Genomic DNA, 12,440 nt, shown 5'->3' on the forward strand with positions numbered 1-12,440 from the left:
CAATATCAAACCTATAACGAGAGAAGGAAGTGTTAAGTATACTTGAGCTGGAGCTTTGAGAATTTTTTATATCGCGCAATATCCAAGCAAAGCGCTTTACAGAGGGTTCCTGGCCAACAGCAACACATAACATATAGAACGATATTAGGCGCTATTACAATATATTTCCGACAGAGACAAGGCTGTTAACGGCCAGGTACTCATTTTATACCTGAGCACGGTGAGAGAATGTAAGTAAGGAGTCTTTTCAAAGGATTCAACTATGCGCCGGGCGAGGCTCGAACGCAGGACCTTCCGATCCGAAAGCGAGTGTCATATCACATGACCACATTGCCGCTTCAGATTGTAGACTGCATTGAGCCGGAAACATTCTCTGATACGATTAGTTGAGTTTATATAAATCTTAGTATAAGCTGTTAAATTAATTTTGGGACCACCCCAAAATTAAACATAAATCTAGAAGCGTAGTAATTATAAATTATACTTCAAAGCCCCCAAAGCGACGTGTACGTAATTGCAGGTCTGATAACCCAAATTTTTAAGGGCTCATAGTTGAAATGGAAATATTTTCAAACCAACCCACAACATTGTCCATTGTAACAATTCAGAAAATAATAAAGCAGAAAAGTCTTGACGTCACTTCTTCTACTTTTATTGTTCCAAAACCCTTGGAAGTGTGAATGTAATCAGTCCATCGGAGGACAAATAATGAATAGGTTACATATTGAATCACAAGGTGGTATAACTATTTTAGTAGCATGATGTATACAGGCAGATTATTAGGATACGAGACGTAAATGGGCGAGGATGGAATATCATTTTTTTGACAACAAGCATACATTTAGATTAGAAAATAAGATGCCATCACTCTGAAACCAGAAGATCAATTACACAAGATATCTATCCAGTCCTATGGAAAGATGAGTTTACACTTGCAATGAGATTGGAACCAGTTTTTTATATCACGGTTTTTTCCCCATATCGTATCCCGTAATCCGACTTGCAAATATGTGCACGCAGATATATTAACATTAGGAGGATAAGCTATAATATAAAATATTGGAGGGAAGAAGCCCAGCCGATTCGGCATGAGTAGAGTTGCCATTAAATCTTACTCACGGCATCCCTTTTCATCTTCTCCGTGTCTACAGTCTTTAAATCCATTGCACACGTTTGTGCGTGCAATGCATTGAGCACTTTTTGGGCATGCGAACTGTCTCAGTGAGCATCTAACATTCGTGGGAGCTAGATTTTGAAGATCACATTATTAAGGCATGAACGTGACAAATTAGGGAGCAGGCAATGGTGTCAGATATATATCTAAAAAGTGTGTGCCATAAAACAGTCCCAGATAAAGCAGAAAAAAAAATAAATAAAAGGAAACAAATCATCCCAAACATCAGCATGCTTGACTGCGGTAATCAGGAGGTCTGAGGTTCGATCCATAGTCGAGGCAGGCTGATGTTTTGGTGTGTTTTTTCCCCCTTGTATTTCTCTTTCTGTATTATCTAGCACTGTTTTATACACAACTTTTCATATTTATATTATTAAGACATGCAGTGATACATAGTGTTACACAAAAAGGAAGAAAAAAACATTCAGTTGGGTTCTTCATGAGCTATATTGAATGAAGGTTAGTCGACTAGACAATAAAGTCGGCCCTCCTAATTTCAAAGATCGTTTATAATGTTTTATTTTATAAAGATGATTAGACAAGCGGTGACACAATCCAATATAACTGTAATTATATTTGTCAGTGTGTCAAAGCATTATGATAAATGCTCATTTACTCGAAAGGAATCTGAATTGGCTGACAACTCTGTAAAAGGCTGGCTATAATCCGTAGCCACTTTTTGTACATGCAAACCAGCTAGATCGAATGGCCTTCAAGAAATATTAGCGTCTTTGAAAACAATGTTTTGCTACATTAATTTTAATAATTCACATTCAGACTGTACAAGTAATAGCTCATCTATTCTATTTTTAAAAAATAGGGTTGGGGACCAAAATTGTACCGTACAGCCCATGCTAACTTTTGGCAACGAGCACAAAATTACTGGTAATTTTAAAAATTATTTTAAAAAAATTAATTCTCACAGTTTGATACTTGGAATTTTTAACAAAAAATCAAGGGTAATTCTATCAATTGTTGACTCAAACGATTATTTATAAAATCAGCTAGGGCATAATGATGGTACACATTATGATACGTCATCTTGCGTTGGGAATCGCTATCTGGCCGTCCTGTTGCCAAATACATTTGCGCGCACCTACAGACTATATTATAGAACCGATTGTGATCGTTGATGGCTAAAAACATGTGTCTCGATACATGTTATTTTCCACATTTTATACAAACGATAGAAATCTTCATTTTTTGACAAGAATTGTAATCAATACAAACACGTGTTTACCAAAGATGTTTCTCTGCCGGGACCCCAAAAATATAGAACAAAATAGATAGAGAAGTCAAAGACGCCTCCTAGCTCAGTAATCAATCTCATTCAGACAGGCTTTTGAGAGCACTAAAAGTATTTACGTTTTAAGTCTTTGCATATGTAGCGCCATTGAGCATAATGTGGATTCTGTGGGATGTATATATTTATTATTACATTTGCATAATACATAAATATGCATTGTCTAATGATTAAGTCACATTACTATTGTTTCAATAGAAATGGAAAGTTAAATAAATATAATTAAGTCCTTGTACATTTGGGCCATAAATAATTCAAATCAGATAAAAATGATTCAAAACATTCACAAAACATATCTCTGCTCCTTCGTTGATGCATCAGTCCATTAATTCATAAGTCGATCAAATCAATTCTTCTTTCGTAAATTTATGGTAAATATAAAACTAAATCGATTTGTAAGATATTGGACTGGGCAAAGAGGAATGAAGACATTAAATCACGAAATGTATTATGTTGAACATATAGATATCAAATGTTTATTAGTTTCTGTATTGGATGTTTAACCGGGTTGATATGTGGGCCTTGTATTTTATAGCAGAAGCATATTTTTTTAATTGCATTTTTTGTATAACGCTGTTATAATAGCGTCTGTTATGTAATGGAAAAGAATTGAATAAAACATATGAACTATACATTTCTGATAGCGAATGTTTACATGTTAAATCTCGATGCTTTATTTCGGAATATTAGAATATGCAAAAACATACATTGGCAGATTTTTTGGTAAGATAGTTATGTTCGAAAATCGAAAATCTGTTTAATGAACATTGATCACTTCAATATATAAAGTTTTGTAAATTAATCTCATCTTGAATCTATATGTTTCTTTCAAAATTCTAAATAAAATGCGCATTGCAACACACAACAAAATAACTGAAATTTTCACAGACAAAATCAAAAATAGTGACCAGCAAGTCCCTATATATTTTTATCAGACGTCGCTCTCTATATACCACAAAGAAAGAGACAGAAAGGAAATAACATTTATTAAAATTAAGCTCGGTTTTGTCATGGCTATAAAGAGGAGCGATGCAATTCTTAGGCGTCATGTGTAAAGAAAGAGGAGCGATGATATTATTATAGGCGTTCCTATCTACAGAGAAAGGCGCGATTTTTTCTCCTAAGCGTCCTGATCTGAAGAGAGAGATAGAGAGAGAGAGAGAGAGAGAGAGTGAGAGAGAGAGAGAGAGAGAGAGAGAGAGAGAGAGAGAGAGAGAGAGAGAGAGAGAGAGAGAGGAGGTGATGTCATTCTCAGCCGTCATGCTGTAAAAGAGAGGCGCCATATTGTTTTAATTGCCATGTTCTAAAGAAAGAGGAGCGATTCATTCTTAGGCGTCCTATTTTAAAAGAAAAAGAGCGATTTCATTCCCAGGCGTTCTGTTGTACAAGACAAGGAGAGATTTTATTCTTAGGCGTCTTGTTATAAAAGAAAAGTAGCGATTTTAAGCGGCATGTCGTAAAGAAAATGTAGATATATTGTTTTACAGCGATCCTATCAGCAACTTTGACAGCAATGGCCCGCGGAAATGTCATTCTCAGAGAGGCTGAGCGATTAAAGCAAATAAGTAAAGAGATGAGAATTTTATACTTTCAGCACACAGATACCCGATCTGGTTGAAAAAAGAGATGACTGGTGGGTTTGAACCTTCTTGGACTTTGGCTATCAGACACTGGACGGCTATAAGGATAAACAGTTTGTTGACATAGTAAAGTATTTGAAATATTTCAATTCAAATTTGAAGTTTAAAAAATATATAATTAAACTCTTCCCAGAAGCATCTTTTGACACCATCGCATGGGCATTCCAAGAGGAAATATTTAGATAATTAATCCGAAATATGAATCACCCGTGTTGTACAATTAATTGAGCAGGATGTGGTTTACTGATCTCGATATCAGCAAAATGTCTAAAATTAAACTATATAACTAGATAAATTCAGAATCAGGAATTTCAGATGTTAAAGATTCGGATATGCTATTTTTTTTTAATGGTCACCAATCACCATGTAGAATGATTGAATTTACCATCGATCAGCTTTCTGTTATCGTTATTTAGACCACAAAATTTTTATATTTTGATTCTCAATTTTTAGAGAATACTGTTCAGTTGAAAATTAATGATCAAATTTCGTTTGCTCAAAAAGAGCCATTGGTACCTTAACTTGACATAAATTCTTGAGTGCTCTCTTATGACATAAAGATACTGTATGAAACGGTGCGAGACAAAGTAAGAAAGAAAAATGAAGGAAAGTAATCATCTCAAGAAAACAAACAAACAAACAAAAATAATCCTCGACTGGGGATCGAACCTCGGACCTCTTTGATTATAGATTAGACGTGCTACCATTACATCACGGAGGGTCTTAGTTTCGATCCACATTCGAGGCGGGCTGATTATTGGGATGATTTTTTTTTTCTTTTCTTTTTCTTTCCTGCGTTGTCGTCTGGCTGGCACAGTTTCTATACACGTTTCCAGATCTTTATCTTGATCTTATTGTACTATACGGAAAAGGCATAACCAAAAAGCAATTCACATCCTAACATGTGTGACGATTTTCCTTTACTCGGTAAGTATTATTAATAGTGGAATTTAGTTCGACTCGGATTTTATAGGTTTAGCTTAAAATCAAATCATCCTGACATAATTCCGTTTTAAAAAGCTTGGTCACCACATGTTTAGTTGATATAGAGGACACATGTCCAGGTTTAGGGGTGAGTAACAACATTTCATTCTCTTAACATGCGAGCATCCACAAAACATCAACAAACAACATTATAAACTCACCTTCAAGGGGTTTAAACTCAAATCCTTCCAAACTGACTTGATTATTTCCAAGTTTTCCTTTGGCTAAAGTATCCCTAAGAATGTCCATGAGTTGATCCTCATTGAGTCCGCCGCCCTGGGCTCCGAGGTCAAAGGTTACAATGATAGATCCTTTCCTGTGCGATAAATGTGAAGGTATAGATTATTTATAATGGATGTAACAATTAAGTCATGTTGTTGTCGAACGTCATGGAAACGATCAACCCATCCACCCGTCCATCTATCCATCCATCCGTCTATTGATCCATCCATCCATTCCCTCCGTCTATTCATCTATCCATAGTAACAACCACTCACCCTTCCATCCATCCACCCATCTGTCCACATCCAAACACCCAAACATCCGTCAATCAATTCCTTCATTCCAATCATTCAACCATCATCCATCCAACAAACAATGTATTCATCTATCCAGCTATCAATCTTTCTATCAATACATCTATTCATCCAAATATACATCCATCCACCCATTCAACCATTCATCCATCTGTCCATCCATCTATCTACCCACACATCACTCCGTTCAACCATCCACCCATCTAAACATCAACCCATTTATCTATCTATCTATCCACCTATTTAACAATTCTTCCATCCATCTACATCCAAACACCCACCCATCCATTCTTTCCATTCACCCATCTATTCATTTATCCATCCATCCATTCATTCACCAATCTATCCATCCATCCACCCATCCATCCATCTATCCGTCAATCCATTCACTCATCAATCCATAAGGCCATTCATCCATTAATTCAATTGTCAATCCATCTACCCATTCTCCCAATATCAGTGAATCAATCTTTCCATCAATACTTATATTCTTCCACATCACCATCCACCTAAACCTCAATCCATCTGTCTATCAATCCATTTTACCATCCATCTGCATCCCGACACCCACCCACACATCCGTCTTTCCATCCATCCATCCACCATCAACCAATCCATCCATACATCCATCCAATCATCCATCCACCCATCTGTCCACCCATCCATCCATAGATCTATCTATCCATCTATCCATCCATCCATCCATCCGATCATCCACCCATCAACCCGTCAATCTTCTATCCATCCATCCATCCCATCATCCACCATCCATTCATCCATCTATCCATCCATCCACGCATCCATCGATCCATCCGATCATCCACCCATCAACCCGTCAATCCATATATCCATCCATCCATCCCATCATCCACCATCCATTCATCCATCTATCCATCCATCCATCCACGCATCCATCGATCCATCCGATCATCCATCCATCCATCCATCTATCCATCCATCTATCGATCTATCCATCCATCTATCCATCCAACCATCCATCCATCCATCCACGCATCCATCGATCCATCCGATCATCCATCCATCCATCCATCTATCCATCCATCTATCAATCTATCCATCTATCTATCCATCCATCCATCAATCCATTCATCCGTACATACTTGAAAGACAAAATGGTAATGAGTTGTTCCCCTAGTTGATCCTTGTATAAATCCTCTAAATCTCTCTGAACAATGGCAGCGAGTGCTGCGAAGGCGTCGCTGTTCCTGTCTGCCAAAGACGGCGTCCAGGTGAGGCTGGAAATGTTGATGCTGACACGGTAGAACCCTGTAGAAGAGAATGAAAAAAAGTTCTTTTTACCGATTTTACCTTTACAATGAGAGCTTATTATACACAAATCCTATAAATACGAAAAGTAATAGATCAGTGAATATCTCTAGTCAATCAATTTTACCATTCATTCGGTGTGGCCCACAAACTAGAGAGGGGGACAGATATGACAAAAGGGGGAAATACGTCATCAAAACTGGCTAGTGATAGGTCGAGCGCCGCCATTTTATTTTTTATGCAAACAGGGACGCTGTGAGATTTAGTCTCTATTTTATTGACTTTGATTGAGCTAGATTAATCTTAGATTTGTTGACGGAAAATAAAAAAAATCAGGATTGCGTTGATAAACTAAATTATAAATATTAAACTCCTCTTTTACTTTGTACATTTTAGGCTCGGCTCCATTTTTTCGGGTTTATATCCTAGTTTGTGGTGTGGCCAGCCATTTCATGTTTGGTGTTAACTATTCTCTTCCGTGTCTTCATAACATCTGACGTATCCTGTAATTCATTGATGTGTTCTGTCTTAGATTTTTATGGCATGCCATTTTCTGTCCTAAATGTGCTCGCTTCCCTTGACGTTGTCAATTTTTCAATTAACCAGTAGATTTATGACCAATCAAAACATGGAATTGTAAAACACCTTCATCCGTGTTCGGACAAACATATTTAATTGTTTATAAATAACAACGTGAAGGAAATCTATTTCTCTCTAGTCATTGTTGTTGTTTTTATACCGTAAGATGGGTAACCAAATATCACACGATTTTCTCTATCATAGGTAAATGTTTAAGTTTACACATAGTTTTCTGTGTTGGATCCATTGATCAAGCGAATTGTGGGTATTTTACTTATACACATGCCATCGATAATAAAACTCGTGTAGTTCGCTATGTTACCCAATCACTGCCATTGTTTACATTATGACGATTGTCCGAGAGGCGTGGTTATCTAGGTGTCTATTCCGCCCTATATCCAAAAATGTCCGATTAATCGCATTTGCCTTCTCCTGGTCATTCTTTTCCAAAATGATTTAATACTTATTCATTAGGGAAATGGAAACAATCAGATTCAATGTCGAATGCAAAGGGATGAATAGACAATTTGGTCAGGCGGGAACGCGTGTCACTGTAATCATATATCTAGAAATAAATCCAATCAAGAAAACTCAAGCCGATATTGAAAGACAATAAAGCCGCACAGAAATAGCTCGGAATGTATAACCAAACATGACACAACAAACACACACACACACACACACACGCGCGCGCGCGCGCACACACACAACACAAAAATACACAAAAGCACATGCACACATACAAACGTGATTACATAGACAAAAAGAATGACAGAGAGAGAGAGAGAGAGAGAGAGAGAGAGAGAGAGAGAGAGAGAGAAAGAGAGAGACAGAGGTAAAACGAATACAGAAACATACATATTCGCCACATTACAACCATATCATTATGGTGTATGAATTAGCATACCTTGCCACCTGATATAATCATTTAGCAACCACTGACTCATACCGACTGGCAGATCTTTTACCTTCTAACCTGCGAAACTCTTGACAAAACACACTTTTTACAGTATGGCCGGAAAACGCTTACTTAAAATATTGAACGATCAAAATAACCCTACACATGTAACAGGAGGTCCCGATAACTCAGTTGGTAGAGCACTCGCTTTACAAGCAAAAGGACTTAGATGGATCCCAGGTGTCCTCCACCCACCCCACCTGTCCACTCAGCAGTGATTGAGTCTGTCAGATCTATGGAAAATACGTTGCGATAGATTAGCGTCCTTTTCAAAGGATAGAAAGCCAGTGCTATTGTCCGTTTCACGCTATATAAACTGGGATAAACTCCGGCTCCATGGTCTGACATTCAATGTCAAATTGTTGGCCAAAACAAAAACAAAAAATGAGTTTTGGCACACACAGCTATACCGCTCACAGCATGTCTTCTTCCGTGGTTAGAGCTCACTCTTATGGTGTGTGTATTGTGTGTGTGTGTATATATATATATATATATATATTATATATATATATATATTTATATATATATATATATATATATATATATATATATATATATTATATATATATATTTCAAGTATAATTGTGAGCAACTTCTACAATAATGTTTCGAGCATTCTCATCCCTTCCTGGTGAGAGCGGATGCCCAAAACAATATTGTAGAAGTTGATCACAAATTATACTTGAAATATTTTATAAATAGCTCCTTTTATCATAAAGTTGAGCACTACTATTTCATGGTTTTTGTTTTAATTAAATATATATATATATTATATGATTGAGGGGAGTTAGCTGGAAACACGTAGAGTGCTCGACAAATTCTGGGAACGATTTATAAATTATTTGTTCTCATCTCGTTTTTTCACTTATTCTCCTTCAACATTGTTCGTCCAGAGTTCCTGGAGTCATCAGGTAGGTTGATTTGAGGTGTCCCAGACACCTCAAAACAACCTCCCTGATGATTCAGACACCTCAAATTAACCTCCCTGAACTCAAGAAGACGCAATGTTGTAAGAGAATAAGTAAAAAAACGAGATGAGAACAAATAATGTAAATATATCACTAGATTACATAGCGGCACTTAACGACCATTTTGCAATTTATTTCAATAATTCATCTTAATGAACGTTTATTACATATGTTGAAATTTAAAAAAAATATATAATTGTGATTAATATTATCAGAAATATTTTTTAGCATTGCAAATAACACTTTTATAAAATACAATGCCAATGATGATAAAAAGTCAATTTCGACATCTGATTAATTATGACATTTTGCCTTTGACTGAGTGGACATTCCGGTGTTTCTCCATAGCCAAACAGGTCGTTATGTACCGTTTGGAGGCAATAGTTTATTATTTTTTATAAATGGTGAGAACGAAATAGAGGGAGAAGGGGGGGGGGAGGGCATTTTTCTATTCTTCAAAAATATTTGATATAATTATTTCCTTATAATATAATAAAATAAAAAATAAGATGACTTCTTGTTTTGTTAGCGTCAAGTAGTTAGGGGAAATAACCACGGAATGACATATTGAAGGCTAATATTAAAATTAAGTAATCTCCCTTGATATCGGATCTGGTCGCTCTCTGTATCAACAGAGTAAAAAGTTTGTTTCTAAAGTCCTATTAAGGCTGGGTTCGACTGCGACATAATTGGTTAAAAAACAATATGAGCTGCAGTGCAACTACCCCTCCCCCCCTCTCTCTCTCTCTCTCTCTCTCTCTCTCTCTCTCTCTCTCTCTCCCACTATCGCTGTCCTAAAAGTAGATAACTTGTTTCTTTTTAAACAGCAGCCTCGACTATTATCTATTATTGCCGTTGGCATTTATTGTTTGTTTATTTTTTCACACATAAATGTGACAGTGGCAGTCAGTATCATCACGATTATATTATTTCTGATAAGATTAGTTGTAGGGGAAGCGAGCTCCAGAAATGGGGAACCGTAAATTCAAACGAGTAATTACCCATTATTACGTTACATTGTGCTAAAGAACTTTTGTTTAATTGGGTAACATAGGGTAGGGGTAAGCTTTTACATTTTATAACGTTTGAAAAAATGGTAGAATATGTACCAATGGCCAATACAATATTACAGGATACACCGGAAGAAGAGAGAAAAAGAGATCAGCAAAACAAGAACTGGGTCAACAACATCAAAGAATGGACAAGGATAGACTCTTATCCGCAAAATAGAAAATAGAGATGAATGAAATATCTACAGGGTCTGCTCTAGTTTAGATCTGCCTAGTAAAAATCCGTAGAATAATGACATATTTGTTCTAATCTCAGTGACCCAGATATTGTCCGCGAACCAGGATGCGTTAATGAGGGCCTGCAAATGTTGTATTGGAAAACAAAACAGCAGTTACTCTAGCACAATATTTTACAAAACAACACTGTGCATTCTAAAGAAAATATCATAACAGTAAGTTCACAATGCCAACACACAGAACCAACACATATAAAAATAATTTCTTCCCAAGAACCATCAAGAAATGGAATACTCCCCCACCAGAAATCCTAGATATTACCAACAACACCAACAACAACAAAATTAATTTGATCAACTATTAAACATTTATCTTTCAACTCAATAACACAGTAATGGAGAAAGTCACCACACAATTCATAAAATCTGCAGAGATGGGTAATTCGCCTTTTGAAGATAAAGACATTGATCCTAGAATTGCAAGACGACTACTGTAAACGGGACGTCTAGCAGGCGAGTAGAATTGAATGAAACTGGATCCCGATTACGAATGGCGGGCAAGGGCGGGGGGGGGGGGGGGGGGGGGGGGGAAGGGGAGCGGATATACAATTTTAAAATTCGACATGTAAATACCTCGGAAGTTTCGTTCTCTTTACATTTTATTTTATCCACTGATACGGCTAACAGCTACGATCGCTAAAGGAAAGTGAAAGGTAATTAGTATTGAACAGTAAAGTGAAAACTTGGGGAGCAGGCACTGGTGTAAGATCAAAATCTGAAAAGGTGTGATCATGTGAGTAAAGATCCTTTTCCTTTCACGGCTCAGACCGGGACTCGATCCCCGAACCTCCGATCCGAAGACCGCATAACTGCACGATAAAGGGCAAGGTCCCAACTGTAGATAGTATGAAGTTGACGTCACTCAGGTTTTTGCTATTGCTTTTTGCCATTCGCGTTTATGAGTCATTCTCAACAAACTGTATTAACCAGACTATAAACGTTCAAGGTTACACATAGTTTTTGAGTGTTGGTCCGTTATACTTCCGGATAGCAATGTTGTGAGTTTCTTAGCCAAGCGCATACTAACTATCCACACAATTCACAACAGCCAACTCACTACCATTTTCCCTATCAGTTAGATCACCAGCTATTCAAATAACACGAGGTCATGGCAATAAATATTTGCCATTCCACCAGTTGGAACAGATGCGCATCTTTATTCCTTCTTTCCATCAGCAGTAAGATTATGGAATCGCCTGCTACCTGATGCAGTGGAATCGGAAAACAACACAACTGAATATATTCATCAGACCTGCTAACCCTTCACATTCCAACAGTGGAACCAGAAGGTCAGAAAATAGAAATTAGAGACAGATTAAAATAGGAATTTCTTAACAATGAATAATTCTGTATCAAAATGACCACCAAATTTGTCACCTAACACATAAAGACTGTTTTCTGGTCAGCTGGCAAAACTACATCAGATGTGTTAGGTAATCGAAGGGGGGGGAGGGGGGGGGGGGGGGAGGGGAGTGCCAGTAATTTTCCTACTTAGCTCCCTTTTGGCAATCATTTTTAAAAATTCACCTTTATATTCTCCCTCCCTCCCCCCCCCCCCTCCCCACTTTTATTATGTTCTTACCAATTATCATCATTTTTGAAAATCGGAATTTAAGAGACAATGGCAGAAGAGCGGGAAGGAAGAGTGAAAATAGGAATGTTTCCGCCAAAAGTGGAAGGGTTGGCAAGTATAATGTATTCTAAC

At 37.1% G+C, this 12,440-nt stretch overlaps 1 protein-coding gene across 10 annotated transcripts in view; it reads right to left on the bottom strand.

The window, feature by feature from the left end:
- The window catches only part of LOC144970415 (basement membrane-specific heparan sulfate proteoglycan core protein-like), a 255,662-nt gene that overhangs the window by 153,997 nt on the left and 89,225 nt on the right, over positions 1-12,440 (bottom strand). For all 10 annotated transcript variants that reach the window (XM_078910024.1, XM_078910025.1, XM_078910028.1 and 7 more), the window contains exons 3-4: positions 6,759-6,924; positions 5,263-5,417 (exon numbers count right to left, since the gene is read on the bottom strand). In XM_078910024.1, the coding sequence (XP_078766150.1) occupies positions 5,263-5,417; positions 6,759-6,924 (321 nt within the window). The remainder of the gene's footprint in view (positions 1-5,262; positions 5,418-6,758; positions 6,925-12,440) is intronic.

Source organism: Berghia stephanieae, chromosome 4 (genome assembly GCF_034508935.2).
Source record: "Berghia stephanieae isolate SIO BIC M18660-M18661 chromosome 4, UCSD_Bste_1.3, whole genome shotgun sequence".
In the NCBI taxonomy this organism is placed as follows: domain Eukaryota; kingdom Metazoa; phylum Mollusca; class Gastropoda; order Nudibranchia; family Aeolidiidae; genus Berghia; species Berghia stephanieae.